We start from the raw sequence: 21350 nt of genomic DNA, 5'->3' as shown, positions 1-21350 counted from the left end.
TAAATAAACATAATTTGATAATTATAAAAAAAAATATGATTTTTTAATTATAAAAATCTTAGTGTTTTGCCAGTTATTTGGGGGCAAACTTGCAATATCCTCTCCGCCCACAGGTTGAGAATCACTGCTCTAGAACAGTACGTGGTTCTCAACCTTTTCAGGCCGTGACCCCCCAAAATAATCATATTTGAACTGGGGACCCCCCCGAATAATCATATTTGAACTGTGGACCCCCCACCCTAATAAGCACTTGGAATGCAGGAGTTGAGGCATTAACTTTTGTTTGACTCGGTTCCACAGATAAATATTGTGAAAATAGCAGATCTACAAGCTCACAACGCCTCGCAACGCATCCGCTATTTTCAAAAAATTATTTTGCCTCTTTCTTATATTATTTGACAATTTGGCCAATGTTTGACCACCTGGGGGTCCCGACCCACAGGTTGAGAACCACTGCTCTAGAATAGGGTGACTGAGCTGCCCCCATCCAGTGAAAAAGGGGGGGCCATGCCAGCGTCACGTGGGGTGCCTACGTGACTCACAGAGAGCACAGAGTGGCCCTGTTGTTCCTGTCGCACAAAGGGGTGCCAGGGCAATCAGTCCAGGCCGTGCGTGCATGTGTGTGCCTGTTTCAAGTCATTATTGTGGGGGCTTTGTGTGGGCAAGAATAGAAGGAAGGGAAAGAAAGTCGGGCAAAGGCCGAGGACGAGGAAGCGTGGTTCTCTCTTACCCTCTTTCTCCCGCGGATGACAAAGACGATGAGCAGCCAGAAGAACATGGCGATGACCACCGAGCCGATGGGAACGATCAGCTCCACGTTGGTCTTCTCCTCGGCTCCTGCAACGGTTGCCGTCAGTCAGTCACGTTTGTTCACAACTCGCCTCGCTCGTCCATGACCCCATTAAGACCCGAGGCCGATTCTACAGATGCCTTCGAAATCAGTAGTTCTCAAACTTTTTCGTAATTCAAAATGTTCAAAAATCTTCAAAAATTGCGGATGTACAAGCTTGTATATCTGCTATTTTTGAATAGCCAACGCTAAGATCTAAAATGACACAGATGCTTTCCCGGTTTAATGGGTTAAAGCATCTATGTTAAACGCATTGTCAAACTAACGAGCAGCATAGACCATGGGTTTCCAATTTTTTAAAAGGTTTTTGGGGTCAGAAAAGAAAAAAGAAAAAAAGAACAATAATAAATTAAATGTAGAATTTTCACCAATAATGACATAACCAAAATAGTGATGGCAGGTTGTGGATAAAAAAAAAGTGGATAGAATACAGTATATATTTTTTACCTGCCTGTATTGGGAAATGAGTACTGATGAAGTAAAAAAAACTAAAAAATGCATAACTGTCATTACATTACACATGTACATTAGTTGTACATTAATGTGTGGTTGTCACAAAACTCCAAGGCACACCTGGACTTGTCTCTCTGCACATTATTTGGGATACAATTGGCATAAACGACTTGTATGATAAGGAAGGGTTGTGTTCTTTAGATGCAACATACTGTTAGCATGTCTGTCTGTTTGGAAGATGGAATCTTTTAGTGACGTGTTTTGGCAGCGCTCAACACGGGAGCATCAGGAAAAGGGTTTGTTGGGTGTCTGAATGCGTGTTTGGGTTGGAGGGCGGCAACTTTTGGAATTGGGTCTGGAAACTGCCTGGTGTTTTATCTCATCATATCAAATGCTCAGGTGTGACCGGTGCCAATGTCGAAAGCACTTCTCCAGTCTGTCTACTGTCTTTGTGGAACCCCATGCCCTGCCTACCATCTACAACAAACCCTCTCTGGCATCCCCCATTTTGGCATTTTTAACCTTATTTCTTATCAGATTTTTCATTATAATCCGGAAGTCGGGAACAATGCAAGTTGGGAATGCATGCCCCACCCAGTCCCGGTTATGCAATACCCGTTGTAAATGTTGTACCCCAGTACCCGTTGTACCCGTCTGCCAGCCTGTGTCCCTTTTATGCCACGGAGATCTCTGTATCTGTAGGTCCTTGTCCCTTTTAAGCCCATATATCCCCTATACTGATGTCATCAGTAGGGTATCAGTTGGACCGGACGTTCTAGACAACTGGATCTCCATACATGCCTACATATGGGCATATCGGTCGGATCGGCGGTTCTAGACAACCGGATCTCCATATATGCCGACATATGGGCATATCGGTCGGATCGGCGGTTCTGGACAAGCGGATCTCCATGATTCTTGATTCCTATGTTTTCACTGTCCTTATATCCCCTGTCACCCCCCTCTCCTCGCTAGTGTGGCCACCCGGCGCCTGGAAAGCAGCTGACAGGACGATGGTCGGGGACGGGTCACGTAGCCCCCAAGCTTCTTGTTAGCGTGTTTGCTTGTTTGTTGCTGTGTTTCAATGATCAGTAGAGAACAGGCGAGGGGTGGGGGGGTGACTGGAACTGGGGCAGGGGCCGGGCCGGGGGCCTGGTCCTTTTGTCCTGAAGCCCCCTCATTGTTTTGTATTTAGAACCACCCTGGAGGATGTGTGCTAAACAGGGGCCGGCTTCCTGCCCCGCGGAAGTGTGGAGTTTTTTTGCGCTTCATCTTTTAATATAAAAAAATACGACAACACTTTTTTTAATGTGTGTGTGTGAGCCGAAACCTTGAGGCTGGGTATAAATACATTGGGCTTTGTGATAGTACGGACTGCTCTGACTGGTGAAAGGCCCACATCTCATCACTTCACTTACGAGAATGCAGTAATATTCCTTTTAACCAGTAAACAGGAAACGTATCATTCAACCTCCCATAACTTTTCAATTGGTTAAGTAGCAGCAATTCTTCGCTGGATGCTAAGAACAGGGTTCTGACCTTCAGTTACTAAGTTGGCCTGTGCCGTGTCACAGCCGCGGCTGTTACAGGCAGTACACGTGTATAGACCACCGTCCTCCGTCTTCACTCGCTGGATGGTCAGGGTCTGGTTCTGTTCGCTCAGAATCACACCTGGAAGAAATCCGTGACAAGCATTAGCAGCCGTCAGAAACAGATTTTTGGTGCTTTTCTGCTGCATGCTACAAAAGAAAGTGTGAGTTGTACCATGCATTGGAAAAGCAGCATTTGTGCAATGGCTCTATGCTACGTTCTCACCTGAGCCCTGCACCACAGTGCGGTTGTTTTTGGTCCAGATCACAGTGGGGCTGGGAGTGCCGGACACATTACAAACCAGCACAGTCGTGGCACTGATGTTGACTCTTTGGTCAGTGAAATTCAGGATCCTCGCTGCCTCAAGAGCTAAAACACAAGGATAATGAGGCGAGTTAGTTAGTTGTTGTCTATTTCCCCTCAAAACTATCGGCTAAAGAGCATCGAAATACTGAAACAATGGCTCCTGAAGAAGCGGTAAAACGGTGAAGCATGTCGGCAGCACCCGCTGGTGAAGAATGACCCATTTCAGCTACGACCACAATGGGCAACACAAAGGGTTAATCCGGCCCTGAGAGTCACAGTTACTGAGTAAAATAACATGAGTGAGGAAGCCTAGAGGTGTGTATAGGTGTATCACAGACAAACAAACACACGGCCTCTTTACAGTCGCTTCACACTCAAATGCTGTGTCAAAAATAAGTCCTGATTTAAACGCAACTGGGTGCCAGACAGTGTCACGCATCATGGTGCAACGCATTGTAAGCTTGTAGATCAGCTATTTTTTTAACACAATGCCCAACCAAGTGTAAATCAGGCATTAGGAGCAGTACGTTGGTCGCACCTCTGAGGGACAGGAGGCGCAGCAGGCATGTCCTCTCGCCGGTTTTAATGTTCTCCACCTGGCAGGCGTACCAGCCCTCCTCCTGACGGGAGACGTTGGGCAGGAGCAGCTCCAGGGTCACGTTGGCGCCCTGCAAGCCCGACAGCATGGCCTGGGGCATGGGCTGCAGGGGCAGGGGCAGGACGCGGCAGGGCTGGACCGGGGGAAGCTGCTCCGACTCGGGGATGCCTCTCAGCCGGTACCAGGCCAGGTTGCCGTAGATCAGCCTGTCGGCCTTACACCTCAGAGCCACCTGGTCCTCCTCTACGGGCTCCCTGGATGGAGACAAACTCAACTCCAGGCCACCTGGTGGGGTGCAAGATGGACGTACAATGAGCAAATCATGATTGGAATTGACAGTCTGACGGTCAGTAAACAGGGCTTCCCTCAAATGAAGTGAGAGAACAGAGACGACACGGCGCTTACGTGTTACGTGGAAGAGGATGACGCGTGAATCCTGGCCTACTTTGTTGGTGGCCACACATCTGTAGAGGGCGTGAACCTCAGCCTTCTGGATCTTCAAAGAACTCATCGTTTTCTACACATAAAACATTTGAGACTGATTGATTGATTGATGTAGTTTATTTAGTAAGACATGAGAATAGACATCAATGATTCACTTGTACATTGCAAATTAAATAAAATTGCAACGACAATTTAGGCATTTAGCAGACGCTCTTATCCAGAGCGACTTAAAAGTGCTAGATCAGAGTAAATGTTATGAACCCTTGTCAACAAACAACACAATTTAATGTTTAAAAGTCACTGGTATACCAGGTAAACATCAAACCTTGTGTCTTTCTAAACATGCTATCCTAACATTCTTAATATCTGAGGTTATGCAAACAGTATACTTACTGTATTTAAAATATATATTAAGTATATCTAAATAACATAAGATACAGTAACAAACACAGTATTGAACATATATCTGCCTGCATTTGTGCCTTTGTGGTATAAAGTAGAGCAGCGAACTATATCATTACAATATCGATATCATGATATGACACTATATATCGTCTGGGATTTTGGATATCATAATATTGTGATATGGTATAAGTGTTGTCTTTTCCTGGTTTTACTCACTTAAGCCCTATTTCATACTTTTAAACAATTTTGAATATTTACAAAAACAGCAAAAATAGCAGATCTACAAGCTCACAATGTGTCACAATGTTATGTATTGTGCGCTTGTAGATCTGCAATTTTTGCTACTTAAGACCTAAGATCTTTGAAAAGAAAAAGTGAAAAAATATGATTTTATCCATATCGCCTATCTCTAGTGTAAATGCATCTACCTTCTGGGCATGGTCAGTGTCAGGGTTAATTGGGTCGGTCACAGTGGGGTTGGGTCCGGTGCTGGTGCTGTTGATGCTCCTCCATCCACTGCACTGATCCAGGTTCACCTCTGACCTCAGCAGTCCTGACCTGAACAAACAGTCCGTACAATCCCACTGAAACTCAACAACATGTGAACAATGGAAGTTCTCCGATCCCCCTGTGTTCCTATACCTCTGACATGCACGCCCAGTTGCAGTCGCGAGGAGGAAGACACAAACATAATAGAATAAATAGAGAACGGGTTTCATTACTGAAACCCTTCCGTTTTTTTTTGTTTACCCATTTACAGAACATCATCATCATCATCCTCTGTTTAAAGTCCGCTTTCCAGGCAGCGCTGGGTTGGACTGGATTCTCGACCAACCCAGAACCGGTGTCATAACTGAAACCCTTCTGTTTGTTTTTGTCCCATTTACAGAACAAGAAATGTTTTGTGGGGTTTACACAACGTTCTTCCAGATCTAACTCAGCGATGTTATGTCCACAAACTCACATACATGTACACATGCTGGGGAAAACCCTGCATTCTCTGTGACAAAATATAGAAATCTATCGACACATTTGACCTTAGAGCAGTGGTTCTCAAACATTGTCATGTCAAGGACCCCCAGACTGATATATATTTGGCAGTGGCCACGGACCCCCATTCAAAGAGATATTGTGCCAGGGACCCCCATAAGAGAAAGATTTGTCAAGACTTTTTTTCTTTTTAAATAGCCGATCTATAAGCTCACAATGTGTTGTGATAAGATGCGTTGTGAGCTTGTAGATCGGATATTTTCCAATAGCCAAAAAAACTGAATCAGGCTTAAACTGTTCCTCGTTTTGCTGACCACCCCCCCTGAAACTCCACTCTCAAGGACCCCTGGTGCTGGTCCCCGGACCCCGCTTTGAGAACAACTAGCTCAGAGATATAGATGAGCGTCCTGTTGCATTGGGGACAGGAAGTCATGCGAGCAGAGAAGTTGCTCTTGATAGGAAGGAGTCCCTTATTCTGATGGAGAGGACGGAGGAACAACAGGAAACGTAGCGTAGATGCCTGAGGAAGTGCTCTGATGTGTGGGCTGGAGATAAGAGCCTGCTGATGCTCTGCTCCAGCCCCTCTCCCCCCGCCCCCTCCCTTCTGTCAACAACCCTCCAATCACTGACATACCTGAGGAGGATGCTGCTCTGTAATCCAGGAGTTCTCCAAACTTTTTCATGTCAAGGACCCCCAAATTATTATGCATTTGGCCGTGGACCCCCATCAGAAAATATTTTTGTGTCAAAAAACTGGTACAAGATTTGTGTCAAGAAAATATAATCTTTTCAAAAGAAAAAAAGAAAAGAAACAGCCGATCTACGATCACATCAAGCGCAATGTCATGGTGTCGCATCGCGACACATTGACTATTTTCAAATAGCCAATGTATAGTGGTTCAAATCAGATTTTGACCATATTAACTAATTTTGCTGAAGACCCCCTGGAACCCCTCAAGGGCCTCTGGGGATCCCTGGACCCAACTTTGAGAACCACTGCTTTGATGTGTGTGCTGTAGCCCCTACACTGAGCTTCTAGTATCAACACCATCAATAGCAGGGCCAAACAACAATAAATACAATTTGTCTTTTACACCTGCCATTTAAGCAGCTAATCTATCTGCAAGTTAAGGTACCTTGGATTTATTTATGTTGAGTGATAAAACTAAAATCCAAAGAGCACAAACATAGCCATCCATGGAAGTGTATAATATGACAGGACTCACGTAGCCAGGCGATCAGAGATATCCGCCCGGCGCCTACCGATCTAATGTAGCCATATAGCTAGAAATAGATTTAACAGCATTGCAGAACCAATGACAAACATTAAGGTGGTCCTTCATATTTAGACAGTAAGGATTGGTTTTCAAAGGCGTAGGTTTGTTAGCGGCTGTTCTCATAAATTGAATTTAGAAATTGAAGTATGACGTTTTGATAGGCTGAGATCTCTGATCTTCTTGCTATGGGAGACTGTAATAATAATACACTGCAACGTACAAAGATAATCTGGGGCCTCTGCTAAATCAACAACCTGTTGACAAGCCTCTGGAGGCAGAGGTTGAATCCATAAAGGGGGGTTCATTGCACACAAACACACGTACGATGTGTAGTGTACACACACACACACACTCACGCCCGTGCGTGCACACACACTGAGGAGAGGTGTAAATACAACTTACTGAAAGGCGGCAGGACAGTCTTCCTCGGACATCCATTGCCACTCGATCTTTGCAGGTGTGGGGATTCCGCGGGCGCTGCACCTGAGGGTGGGACTGCTGCCGTACATGTAGACATCAGTGTCCACCGCCACTTCCTTCTCAATGATATGGGGAGGGACTGTGAAGGAACGACATTAAGCTTTACCATCGAGAGTGAGCAAAACAAGGGAGCTACGAAATAGACTTTCAGATCACTCTGATCACATTGATAGTTAACCACTTAATCCCGTATGATGAATAACATAAATAGCTGATCTACAACACCTTGTGATGCTTGTAGATCTGCTATTTGTGGTTTTAGATTTTTTTTTAAAATTTGTTTTAAATGTTTTTCACCTAAAAAGACATGTTTCCACAAAGGACGCCTTTCAGGCAAAACCACCTTTAACTGTATAACAACACCATCGAATATGTCATTAAAACTAGCTCTAGTATAAGATACACTGCTGACTACACAGCTGTTACCAACAAGTATTCAGGCAGACAAAACGTTCAGGAAGGTTATGTATTGCAAAATGATGGTCAACCGCGTTAGGGCAGTGAATATTAAAACAGGGAAAACATAATAAGATATGAGATGGAAAACATACCATTGACCAGCAGCTGAACGGAGCGTCTGTGCTCCTCCTTGGTGATCTTATTGGTCAGAACCACAGTGTAATTGCCAGCATCCTTCTCCATCACGCCGCGGATCACCAGCTCATCATTTCTGGCCTTTAGTCTGTAGTCATCTTTACGGATCTGCTGGCCATTCTTGTACCTGACACAGGCAGATCGCGATATCAAATCATCAAATCGTCAAACCAGATGTCTTCTTTTAAGTCACTTCTTAAAACGTACCTTTATCGAAAGGCAATTCCATAATTAAACATTTTATATGGTATCTTTTGATTCCATGTATTTATTTATTTTATAATGTTTAGATTTTATACAGGTCATCATGATTTTATTCTGATTTGTTTTAATTTGTATTTATTATTATTATTATTAATAATATTATTATTAATATTATTATTACGTATATCTGGTCAATAATGGACAGTATTCATGACCATGCCCCAGTTTAGCAGGCCACAATGAAATAAGTCATAAACAGTACCATACACATACACTCTGGTGCAATGTTGCTCGATAACATGAAAATGTATTGTATTCAATACACTACTGCCACTACTACCAGAACGTACCATTTGACAATAGGCTCAGGGTAGGCTGTGTACTTGACAGGGATGGTGGTCTCAGGTGTTCGATCACGGACGTTGACCTCAATAATCTTCGTCGATGCGTCCTTCAGCTCAATGAATGGCTTTTCTGGGATCACACAGAAGTCACAAAAACAGAGTAGCCTAAGCTTCATTCACCATCAGTATACTTAAACCCTATTCTTATTTGACAAAGTATACTAGGCCATCTCCTGTCTACACGAAAATAGGCGATTACAAGCTCACAATGCAACGTGCTGCCACCAGCTGTGAGTTTGTTGATATTTTCAGTGAATGTTCGCCCCACAATGGGGATGCTAGGGTTCATGTGGATAAATGGGTACATGAAGGACCCACTGATGATGTCACACACACCTCGCTCAACACGTGTAATGCTTCATTTATAGGCTACTCAGGCTTATGCTGTCTTTGAGAACATATCTATGACAGCTATCTCTTTACCTCATTGGTGTAACACAATTTACAATTTAAGCATTTAGCAGACGCTTAATCTAGAGCGATTTACAGTAAGCAAGGTAAACACGAGGTAATACATCAAATGCATAGAAATAGTAATCATCATAGGTGAACCAAGAACTTTGCCGTGCGCGCGCGATTTTTTTTCTGGTTATTCGGGTTATTTTTCTTTTAATTTCGGGTTTAATTCGGTTATTTCATTGGATTTGATCGTAAAAAAAAATGTGATCATAAAAAAAAATACAAAACAAAATCGGAGGCCCCCCCAGTTGGAGGCCCGTGGGCTGCAGCCCACCCTAGCCCAACGGTAAGTCCGCCCCTGGCCACGGCAAGTGCTACGGGCTAAGGTGGAGTCTGAAGAGGTGAGTCTGAAGAGGTGAGTCTTCAGATTGCGGCGGAAGATTGGTAGTGAGTCTGCTGTTCTAACCGCAATGGGGAGTTCGTTCCACATTTTGGGAGCCAGAAGGGAGAAGAGTCTGGGACGTGTGGAGCGTTGTCCCGGATGTTAGGGAAGGTTCTGACAGCTTCCCTGTGTTGATCCACACAGTACAACCACCCACAATTCTCAGACACTTTGCAGTGCAGTGGTTCATACAGCAACTTATTGTTGTCCTTGTCTTCAAGTGTAGTGGTGAGTGGAGAGTAATACGTTTGTTTGATAGTCGCCATACAGAGGGTAAGCTGGATTAAACCCATGGGAGACTGACAAAGACAATATTTTTTACATGACTTTTATCATAAATGATTAATAAACAACAACATTCTCCAGGTGTGTACAGTAAAGTACCTACCGTAGACCTTCAGGGATGCAGACGAGCTCTTGTCCATCTGTCCGCTGGAGGCGGTGCATGTGTATTCTCCTGTGTGGTTGAGCGTGACGTTCTCCACTGTGAGCGTGTTGGACAGCTCCAGAGAGTTCCACAACTTCTTCTTGTGTGATGTTGTATGTGAGGCCCCCGAGCCATTCAGTGAAACCTGACACATGGCAAACAAGAATATTAGAATATTAACCACTTTCAAAATAGCGTATCAATATTGGGCTTGTCATTATAGGTGAAAATGTTTTTAAAAAATCCCCCAAATAGTTTTAAATTTGTAATCCCCCTACAAGCTCACAACGCGTCACATCGTGATGAGCGACATGAAGAAAGCAACATCTGACGTTTGCAGCTGCAACAAAAGATACAAATACAAAGCTACACATTCAAGTTGAGCTGGGTTCAACTTCAAGATACAAAGATACAAAAGTACAACTGTAGCTCCGATGACGCAGCGCTTGATGACGTCACCGACCGTGTTGAGGAACACAGATAGATACAAAGCGACAAATATGCTGTGTATTTTTGTATCTTTGTATCTGCCCGTGTGAACGCAGCATAACACTCTCCACTGTGTTCTTGCCACATGCAGTAGACTAGACAGTCGAGGAATACTGTACTGAATCATATCAACAACTTTCATGTCAGAGGGGGACCCTGAGACAAAATCATTTCAAATGAGGGGTTCATGGCCTGTATCAATTTGAGGGTCCTTGACAATGACATTACTTTTTTTAGAACCACTGAAATAAGCCATAGGTCCCCAATGGGCGAAGATAATACCACAGGGAGAAGAAAAAAAAAGAAAACATCAGGTGAACTCTGAACTTTGACCTTGTGCAGAGACCAGCTGAAGGGTTCCTGAAAGCAGGAAGAGAGAGTTCTACGGACGGACAGGAAGGAAGCCAGATAGGCTACATATATGATGACTCTGGTGTCTGTCATGAATGTCCCACTTGTTGATTTCAATATCAGTTACATATCAACGTACACTGAGGCCATTTCACAGAGTATTAAACCGTGACAATGGCATCTCCTTCAGAGCCCCATGGTAACTGCTCTGACCAGATGTTGGATTTGCATCTGGCTACGGTCTTGCACTTGCACTTTCCACTGCATAATGCCTGAGTGCTAATTTAACATAGACCTTACAGGTCCATTTTTACAATCTCTGAATTAAATTAAGACTCAGGATTTTTGCACTGTCCCCTCCCCACCTCTACAGCCTGTCTCTGGACATTGAACAGACAAAACAAAGGAGAAACCCCCTAAAATACCCTGTCTGTTTTTAACCACTTAAAGGTGGTATATATATAAATTATATATTTTTAAATACGTTTTAAAAAGCGCTATATTCTGATCAGATCATAGGTCACAGGATCTCAGCTCTTAAATAAACAGATTTCAGGTTGGGATACCACTTCTATCCAATCAGTAGAGAGAACTCATACAGGATAGAGGATAAACAAGTGAAATTGGAAGTGATGAAACCACAAAATGAGCAGGTAAAATTGGAACTCAAACGCTATAAACTTAAGCTGAGAAATCTGTGATTGGATGAAATTGGCAACCTACCTGAAAATATATTTTCTGTTTATTAATGAGCTGGAGCTGGAGAGACCCCTGTTACTGAACAAACAATCTATAGCAATGAATATAGAGCTTTAACTTTTTTACAAAAAGGGTTACTTTTTTTTAACCAATTAAGCACATAACTTACTTCACCTTTTTATCCCCATATACTTGGTTGTCCAGGGTTCACCAGGAACCTATACTAGATATATCCTACTGTTTCCTTACCAAATCTCTTTGCCGAAGATAGCTAATGTACAAGCTCAATATGTTTTCACTGAATGTTGTCCCCAGTACAGGAACGCTATAGGGTTAACACACTCACCGCCAAAGGGGAGAATTCTCCCCTTTTCAGTCAATGGTGTTTACCGCCAAAGGGGAGAATTCTCCCCTTTTAAAAAAAAAATTATTTTGTTTTTGAATTTCTAAAAAAGGTTTCTCTAATTTTTGAGTATAATTTTTTTTCCGTTATTCACAACGAATTAATTCAATTAATTAAAGAAAATTAAAACAATTCATTCACTTCAATGTTAAAAAATAAACGGACAAATAATTAAAAAATTTTCTATAAAAAAATGTTTAAAAACCCTGGCAGTGGGTGAGTGTATTATGAATAAACTCTGGCAGTCAAGGGTGTTTTCTTTCACAGAAGCCCAACAGAACGGGGCTTGCGTGCTTCTCACCAAGGCCTGTCCAGAATGTGCCCAGTTGAATTCGATGGCCACGTTGAGCTCGGTTTTGGCGGTACAGCTGAGCACCAGGCGCTCCCCCACCGACAGCCTGACTTGCGCGGGGGTCAGGGTGAGGTCATGGATCTTGTATCCTGCGGAAAAGGGAGGGAAGACGTTGGCCCTGAGAGCTCACAGTCCATTGTTCTACTGAGAGAACATACACCCCCCTCGCTCTCTCTCTCTCTCTCTCTCTCTCTCTCTCTCTCTCTCTCTCTCTATCCCCTCTCTCTCCGTCTCTCTGTCTCTCAATCTCTCTCTTTCTCACTCACCAACTTCATTCTTATCTCGGTCGCTCTCATTTCACTCTCTCAGTCTCTCTCTCTCTCTCTCTCTCTCTCTCTCTCTCTCTCTCTCTCTCTCTCTCTACATATACGTGTATGTACAATCACTGCAGCAAAGTGCTGCTGTTATCAAGCATATTTGCGCGCGTACACACACACACACACACACACACACACGCACACACACACACACACAGCCTACTGTACACTAGTTATGCATACCTTTAACCACTTTCAACCTGGTGTCCCTATTTTGGTGGGTGAAAATTTACAAATTGTAAAAATGAACTTTAAATGTGTGCTTGTAGCTCGTCTAGTTTTGATATTTGTCGAATGCCAAGTGTTTAAGTGGTTAATTGAAACACACACACACACACACACACACACACACACACACACACACACACACACACACACACACACACACACACACACACACACACACACACACACACACACACACACACACACACACACACACACACACACACACACACACACACACAGTACAGATGTGTTTCTTACCAACAACAGCGACTATGTAGAGAGGAGACTTGAAGGTGACGTTGCGTAGGCGCGCCTGGCAGTAGACCACACCGGCGTAGCTGATCAGGTGACTGGGGACCGTGAAGCCCCACCTGGCGTCCCACAGACAGTCCTTCCCATCCGGATGCAGCTCCTTCTTAGGATACTTCTGACACACACACACAGAGAATCACAACTTGTCATACAGTGATTTATTTCAAGGACCCCAAATTGATGTGCATTAGGCCACAGACCCCCATTTGATATAATTTTTTATTTATACGCTGTAAAATCCTCCATGTTCATTTAACTCTGAGAGTGTAAAAATGGAACCAAATGGACCCGTATACGTGCATTTGGTTCCATTTGTACACTCTCTGAGTTACAGGCCCGTAAAGGGTCCATTTGGTTGTATTTGTACACTCTCATAGTTTCGGCCCCATCGTGGTCCATTTGGTTCCTAACTATCAATCATTTAGCTGGGGGACCCCTGAAACCCCCTCAAGGACCACATGGGGGTCCCCAGACCTCACGTTGAGGACCAGTGACGTAAATGGGACCTTTGAGTTGTGCATCTTTTGTAGCGCTGTGTTGTGTTTGTGACATGCAGAACAAAAGGTGACTGAGAAATCTAGGTCTTTGAGAATTCCAAATGTGACCAAATCAATGCACACTATAAACCAGAGAGTTCAATTAATACTCCGGAACCCAGTGGGATTAAAACACCATGGGAAAGCAGCTTTTCATTTCAGATTCTGTAATGACAAATACTGGCTGCAGTATGACCAATTAAAGGGATATTTCACTTTCAAATAAAATAAACATTAAAAAAAAATATAAAAAAAAAAAAAGAAGAAGTTATGGCAAAATCACGGCCCCCTCACACATTAGTAGGACACTCTAATGCGTGAGGGGGCCGTGATTTTTCCATTACTTTTTTCATTTATTTTTAATATATTTTTAAAATGTTTATTTTATTTGAAAGTGGAGTATCCCTTTAAGTACTCATTAATTTGTAAAGAGGGTATGCTAGTAACATACATACACTGTTTTTGTATGCCTTTTGTTATTGACCTGCATGTGAAAATATAAAATAAAGAAACCTTGAATGCTTAGACTACTGCAACTCCTTATACTCTGGCCTTCGCAAAAAATGTGTTCAGAACTCTGTCACAAGGCTCTCCACTGGTTGCCTATGAGCTACAGAAGCGATTTTAAGATTTTACTAATCACTTTTAAAGCCCTGTTTGGACAAGCTCCCAAGTACATTACGGATCCTACAAGCCGGTGCACTGCCTTAGATCCTCAGGTAATGGCTCTCTTAGTTGCTCCTAAGACCCGCCTCGCTACTCGGGGTGATCGGGCTTTTGCGGCCCGTGCCCCTGGGCTTCTCAGAGTCTGAGGATCTGAGAAATCAGTGCTCTCCTTCAAATCGCTTCTGAAAATACACCTTTATGTTAAGTGTTTCTCTAAGGATTATTTTAGGATTATTCTACTGTTGTAATTTGTTTTGATCTGTTGATTTAACGTGTTGTTGTTGTTCAAGCACTTTGTAACTTTGTTTAGAAAAGCACTATACAAATAAATTCATTATCATTATCATAGTTCATTGTAATATGAGGTATTTGTCAGGGGTGAGATTCAAAAACAATTTACAATTTATTGTCGAGTTTTCTAGTTTTCGTTATTTCGATTTCGATATGGTTATTTTAGTTTTATTTAACTATAATAACCATGCTGCTGACCACAGGGAAACTTGGACTGATGTGTGCTTCATTGTACTAGCTGGTGGCTGTCTGACCAGGGCAAAGGCCTCACTGATTTTCCAAACTGCATCCAAGTGGAATGACACTAAAACTGTGTGTAGGTCACAGGTTCTAAGTGATGGGTGGAGGTAGCACAGACAGGAAATGGAAACCTGCTAAATGTTCCCCCTTTGTGCTGACTGACACAATGAAAAGTTTTATGTTCAGTTTCCAAAAAGTTATTATCTGCCGCCCCAATAAAATCTGCCTGAATACAGGAGGCTGCCTGCCTAGTTTATACTTTGCCATACAACAGTATAGTGCGGCGAAAATAGCTACTTTGCTTTTTGGCTGAATTCTCATTGATATTTTGCAGAATGTTTGGCAATTTCTGCTGAATTTTCACTAATAATGACATGCCCAAAATGGGGATGACTGGGTTGTGAGATCCTGTGGGTCCAAATGGACCCCTATGAGTCTCTCATAGAGTGAACAACAGGTCCATTTGTTTGCCTTTCACACCCCTCAGAGTCAAATTAACACTGAGGGGTTTACAGTTTATATTGGGGTCCCAGAGATTAAAAGAAAATCATATCAAAAGGGGCCATTATTAGCTGATAAGCTAGACGTTTGGGACAGTAGCAGTGCTTACGGTGTGGAGCGTGACGTTCAGATCCTCCATAGAGCCGCGGCACGGTATCACCACCCGCTCTCCTTCTCGGATGAACACAACCTCGTACTCCTTCTCAGACGGCACGAAGGGCACCTTCTCATCTAGAATCACACATTTCACAACTCTGAGATTGAAAAGTTACAGGATACCAGAAACAAGTTTGGTGCGTCTAGTGCCCAATTGCAGTCTTCTTCAAATAACTTTACTGACATTGTCAACCATTCGGTGTCCTACCCGACACCAGGGTGGCAAGTAGGGGAGACCACCTCCAACCACTGCAGATGTGCTAGTGTAGTTATATTGAATTAACATTCTCTGCAGTACAGATTGGTTCAAATAAGATTGTATTCATTAAAGTAAATCCAGATTGTAGCTTTAGATCACTCGTCATGCAACATGCTTACCTTGGAAGGATGGGTGTCACGCCCAGTGGTGGAAAGTAACTAAGTACATTTACTCAAGTACTCAAATACATTTTGAGGTACTTTACTTTTGAGTATTCCCATTTTTCAATACTTACTCCACTACATCTCAGAGGCAAATATAGTACTTTTTACTCCACTACAATTATTTGAAAACTTTAGTTTTTAACTAAAACACCTTTTAACTTTAACATGAATTGGTTAATGTAAGTTACTTACATTACTTACAACCAATTAAGTCCTATTTTATAGCTATTCGAAAATAGCCGATCTACAAGCTCGCAACGTGTCACACCGTGACGTGTTGTGAGCTTGTAGATCTGCTATTTTTGAAAGATTTAGAACATTTTTGAAGACTTTTGAAAAACGTTCTGCATAATGTAGTAGTTTTACTTTTGAGACGTACGGTATATTTTTATGCCAACACTTTTGTACTTTCACTCAAGTAAAACTTTGAATGAATACAAGCCTTTTAACAGAGTACGTCTACCTTGTGCTTCTGCTTCTTCCACGTACTGGGCGTCACGCCCTTCGTTCCGAGGTTACGGTTAAAGTGAAGTCCTACCATTGACAAACACGTAAACAGAGGCAGCGGTTTTGCCATCCTCAACCTCCAGGTCTTTGTAGGAGCAGCGGTACAGCCCCGTCTCATTGGCGGTGGCGTTAGAGATGGTCAGCGTGGTGCAGAAGAGTCCAGAGCCACTGCAGTCGGAGGTGGAGAGACGACTGCTGGAGTAAGGAGTGGTCCACGTCAGGAACTGCCGACCGCTGGGAGGTCAATGAAAACTGGGATCAGTCGGTTTCCCATAGACACTTAAGACTCTGTTGATGTCACTTTCATACCGACTAAGCATTTTAAAGTGAAATATATATACATCAGTGTTTCTCAATGGGGGGCAGTACAACCCCCCAGGGGGCGTTCAGAGAACATGAGGGGGGGGGGGGGGGGGCTGGAAGCAATATCTATGAAAAGGGGTGCTGTAAGGGGTCTTAAGGAACCTTGACGTTGGATTCAGTAGCGTCTTCCCCTGAAGATTATTCATCATCACTGCTGAAAATACTGTCTGCTGCAATTCAATTTGCCTTTTAGCATTGCTTGCGTAATTGTACTTGCTGTACTGTTTGCAATTTGTTAATAAGGTATTCAATAATAATACGAGATCAGTCAGTCTTCAGCTTCCTTGATTGGCCAACCGATCGGCCTTATGGATTTGTCAAACTTTGAGCGACATTTGTGCCACTGAAGCAATACAAGTGATAACGCACAGTCACACACATTAGTGAGGACATAATTTCTCGGAGTAAATTGGTTATAGTGTGAGAAATGTTCTGCTGGACGGTACTGGATGGATCCAAACAGATACCTTTATGTGAATGTTGCAGTGGAGCACAAGCTGTACTCCTTTGGAGGTAACATGGCTCAGATGGACGTGAACGTTTTTAACACAGTGTCTATACGGTGGAGGAAGTTTGCCCAAGTGACTACTGGAAGAGGAGAACGTCCCCTTCAGGGGCACACAGCTGTGTTAATTGAAGATATCATCTACATCTGGGGAGGGTATCCTTACTGCAACGTGCTTTATGCATTTGATGTCGACTTCCACAGATGGTTCAAACCCAAGATTTCTGGGACTGTTCCAGAGGAGAGGCTGTACCACCCAGCCTGTGTCTTGGGGAAGGTCATGTATATCTATGGAGGATACACCCAGCTGACATTCACTAATGACATCTACAAGTTGGAAAACACCACAAAGGTCTGGCCTTTAATTAACACCACCACCTCCTGCTTCAATGGGCCACTCTGCCACCATCATCGGGACAAAGATGTTTGACACAGACCAACTTCTGGCTGAGCACGCCTTCTGCACAGCTTCTTCCAGAGGACGCTGGGGTCATTCAGCCTTTGTCTACAATGGAGAGCTGTACATATATAATGGCTGGAACCCGACCTTCAATGATCTGTGGGGATCTGTGGGGAACGATCTCCCACCATGCACCCGCACATCTGCATGTGCAGATGTGCACGTGCATGGTGGGAGATCGTTTCATCACAAGTGGCTGTACATCTCAGACTTAAGTCCGAGTCTGAAGACGTTATGCAAGCTATCCGTTATTCAGTACAGTCTGGAGCAGTTGGGACTCCCACATGACATCAGGCGGGAACTGGCAGCCATGACTACCAATAGCAACAGTCCAATAAATCAATGAATAAACTAAACTAAAATGACTCTGTGGCACAGATTCATAAACCACAGATCAAATTATTGCTTTTTTGTTTCCGTTTGTGATCAATAACGAGACCCAGTTATAGTCTGATGTTCCAATATATAACTGTAGCTGTTGTTTACTAGTAAAAAATATAATAGCACTCCTGGCAAATCCTTTTTTCTTCTCCCTGGGAAGTAGACTAATAATCACATTGACAGTCCATTTTAATATAAAGTTATGTGTTATTCATTGAGATGTTTTCTAAACTATATATGCAACAGAATAAATCAACTTTAATGTCAAGAGCAGAAACATAGCCTGCATTTTAAATGGGTGTGGGGGGCGGTAAGGGACCTGCATTGGATGGTGGGCGCAGGTTGAGAACCACTGATATAGATAGAGGGACTGATGGATTGGAGAGACAGACAAGGGAGGGACGGACGGACGGACGGACGGACGGACGGACGGATTGATTGATTGATAACCATGTCCAGTCTCTGACCTGCAGGTGAGCTCCAGGCTGTCTGTTTTGTTGATCCTCAGGATGCCGCTGGCATTCATTGTAGGAGGGTCCGGCATGTACCGCAGATCTAGAGCTGTTGAGAAGAAAAACAAGTATGATCCAGGGAGCTGCAGTGGTTCTCAGACATTTAATTTCAAGGACCCCCATAACTCTGAGTTACAGACCTGTAAGGGTCAATTTGGAACCCTGAGGGTCCCTGGATATATCACACTTAATCTGTAGTACATTTGAGTCCTAACACTTCAGAATCCACATTGGTCATAGCACCATGGTCTGAACACACACACTGTGAATTTTTAATACAGTGCGTGTCTACTCTTTTCCTGTGACCAAAACGCTATATGAGAAACTACTGTAACAAAAAATGCCATATTGATTTATTGCCATAATAAATCAACAAACTGCTTCTCAAAAGTCTCAACTGAGCGAATTAAAGATGGTGAATGTTTGGTTTGCTGGCTAGCTGGCTGGCTGACCGGCTATAATATACTGAGCCATTATTCCATTGCCACAGCAAATGGCGGAGCTGTGTCAAAACAGGAAGCCTGGGGAAGATGGGCCGGGGCAGACTCAATAGCCAGAGCTCTGGAAGGTCTAGGTGGGGTTCCTGTTTCTGAGGACACAGGCCTGCAGCAGAGCAGAGCAGATCTGCCCCCTCCTTCCCGGAGACAAACACACCGTCTACGCAACCATGGAACACTTTACACTGACTGGGCCATTTGACGAAGTCAATGAAATCAAACGACTTGTTTCCATGTATTCAATCCCAAATTTAACACAAAAACATGATAATGATAATACTAATAATATTATTAATACTTATAATGATTATTATTATTATTATTGTTATTATTATTATTTAGGCCAATCAATGACTATATTGTAAATACAGTGGATTCTCTACTTGGGAATTGCTTTTTTATTACTCTATCATTATTTATCTAAAAGTCCAACCAAAATTGTGAGCTTACTTAAATTAACTGGAACAAGAGCAGCCAGACTGCACTTAATGATGAATCCATAATTGGTTCAGCCTATTCCTTTTTCGGTCATTGATTGTGTGGATTATTTATTGTGTGAAAAGGATTGGTGTAAATATCAATAATGTGTTTGTTTTTTACTTCTTTGTCTGTTGCATATTCAACATTTTCTCTACAGCCTACACTTGTATGACCGAAATAATAATAGTATTCATAACATCTTCAAGGGTTATATTTGACATAATAAATATAACCCTTGAAAAGCAAGCATAAAGACGACTTATATGGACTGTAAAACATGTATCCCTCAACACATGTTACTTGTCTGGAGTCTTCAACCCTTTAAGACAGGGAAAGCATCTGTGTCATTTTAGATTTATTTGGCTATTCAAAAATAGCAGATCTCTATCTGCTATTTTTTTTGCATAAATATATATATTTATTTATATATTCCTATATATGCCTATAAATATTTCGAGATGGGGGGGGGGCAAATGCATATCATTTTGGGCCCTTGAGCTTGACATGAAAAAGTTTGAGAATATAGCATTTTTTTTAAATAGGATTTAGAAGACTGATTGATTGATTGATTTAAATTAATTCTTTAAACTAAACAATGCATTTAGGATGATCTCTCACCAAAAAGCCAGTGGATTTTTAAGATCAGCCCCAGAAGCGGTATGACGGACATTGCCAGAGCCACCATCCGACGGTCAAGAGACGATCAGTCCCTTCACGAACATCCAATAACAAAAAGTTTGGAACTCCCGTGATAATGAATCCTATACGCGGTCGTTAGGAGTCCATTTGACAGACAATGACTTATCGATTTCTAGACTATGAAAGTTATTTTAAAGCAAAAAACAAAAAAGAATCATGGACAGTTCCCAAAGCGATGTGATGTGCGCGCTGGTCAAACGTGCGCTCCGCCAGTCATGGAGCTGATGGTGCTATGGTCTATGGAGGCAGGATGGAGCGCACAGTGGATAGTGGGCGCAAAGGGAGGAGTGCATGTGAAAACGCTCGCCCCAAAACACAGTTGCCCCGGGGCAAATCCGGCGGCCTCGGAACGGTCGCCACCTGGTATCCCTGCTAAACGTTACCTCAGTCAAACTTAAACTATGCCTAGTAAACCCAACCTTATTCCTAAACGTAACCTCAGTAAAACTATGCCTAAAAACTAACCGTAGCCTATTCCTAAACGTAACCTCAGTAAAACGGTGCCAAAACCTAACCTTATTCCTAACCTTATCCTCAGTAAAACAAATACAAGAATTAACCTCTGGGGGCGAGCAGTCCACGGGGAAAAAAATGGGGGCGCGCGTGTTTAGGGGCGAGACGTCCGGTTACCGCGCAGATGCGTAATTTGTAGCCTACTCTGGGTGGGAGATAAACCTGGGTGTGGGAATAGCTGATCTACAAGCTTGGCTATTTTCAGGCTTAGGATATCCCCCTAGTATCTACAGTGAATCACTAGACGCTGCGTGCAGCGTGACTGACTAGTGTGTTTGGTCATTTAGGAATGTCAAAGGGTAAAGTTTCCTGTGGGTAAATAAATAAGGTGCTGCCTTAAGTTGTTTGATAGCTCATTGTTAAAAGTCGTGATGATGGCCAAAGTTACACTCAAATAACCCGTCCTTATTAAGGATAACTATAGGCACTGATTGATTTAGGCTAATTCCAAAAAAGCTTAAATGAATCAAATTAACCTCAAACAAAAGGAAAAAACACAAAAATCTCAATCCCCCTCTTATTTTAATAAGGGGGGGGGGTAGCAGAGACAGCATATACAGAAAAATCAATATCAGGCCTGATACATTCATACAATTTCCAATAGGC

At 42.9% G+C, this 21350-nt stretch overlaps 1 protein-coding gene across 2 annotated transcripts in view; it reads right to left on the bottom strand.

The window, feature by feature from the left end:
* Positions 1-20449, bottom strand: part of kdr (kinase insert domain receptor (a type III receptor tyrosine kinase)) — a 32432-nt gene extending 11983 nt beyond the window's left edge. The window contains exons 1-16 of one of the 2 annotated variants that reach the window (XM_080431883.1): positions 20151-20449; positions 18511-18604; positions 16366-16568; positions 15358-15479; positions 12961-13129; positions 12107-12246; positions 9825-10008; positions 8542-8665; positions 7945-8114; positions 7316-7472; positions 5075-5204; positions 4203-4314; positions 3738-4082; positions 3119-3262; positions 2843-2974; positions 731-837 (exon numbers count right to left, since the gene is read on the bottom strand). In XM_080431883.1, the coding sequence (XP_080288009.1) occupies positions 731-837; positions 2843-2974; positions 3119-3262; positions 3738-4082; positions 4203-4314; positions 5075-5204; positions 7316-7472; positions 7945-8114; positions 8542-8665; positions 9825-10008; positions 12107-12246; positions 12961-13129; positions 15358-15479; positions 16366-16568; positions 18511-18604; positions 20151-20217 (2400 nt within the window). In that variant the 5' untranslated portion in view covers positions 20218-20449. The remainder of the gene's footprint in view (positions 1-730; positions 838-2842; positions 2975-3118; positions 3263-3737; positions 4083-4202; positions 4315-5074; positions 5205-7315; positions 7473-7944; positions 8115-8541; positions 8666-9824; positions 10009-12106; positions 12247-12960; positions 13130-15357; positions 15480-16365; positions 16569-18510; positions 18605-20150) is intronic. The other variant, XM_080431884.1, reaches the window with a different exon arrangement.
* Between the last annotated feature and the right edge of the window lie 901 nt (positions 20450-21350).

The sequence above is a fragment of the Gymnoscopelus braueri genome (assembly GCF_963280865.1).
Source record: "Gymnoscopelus braueri genome assembly, chromosome: 6".
Classification (NCBI taxonomy): domain Eukaryota; kingdom Metazoa; phylum Chordata; class Actinopteri; order Myctophiformes; family Myctophidae; genus Gymnoscopelus; species Gymnoscopelus braueri.
This window is presented reverse-complemented; position numbering and strand designations above follow the sequence as displayed.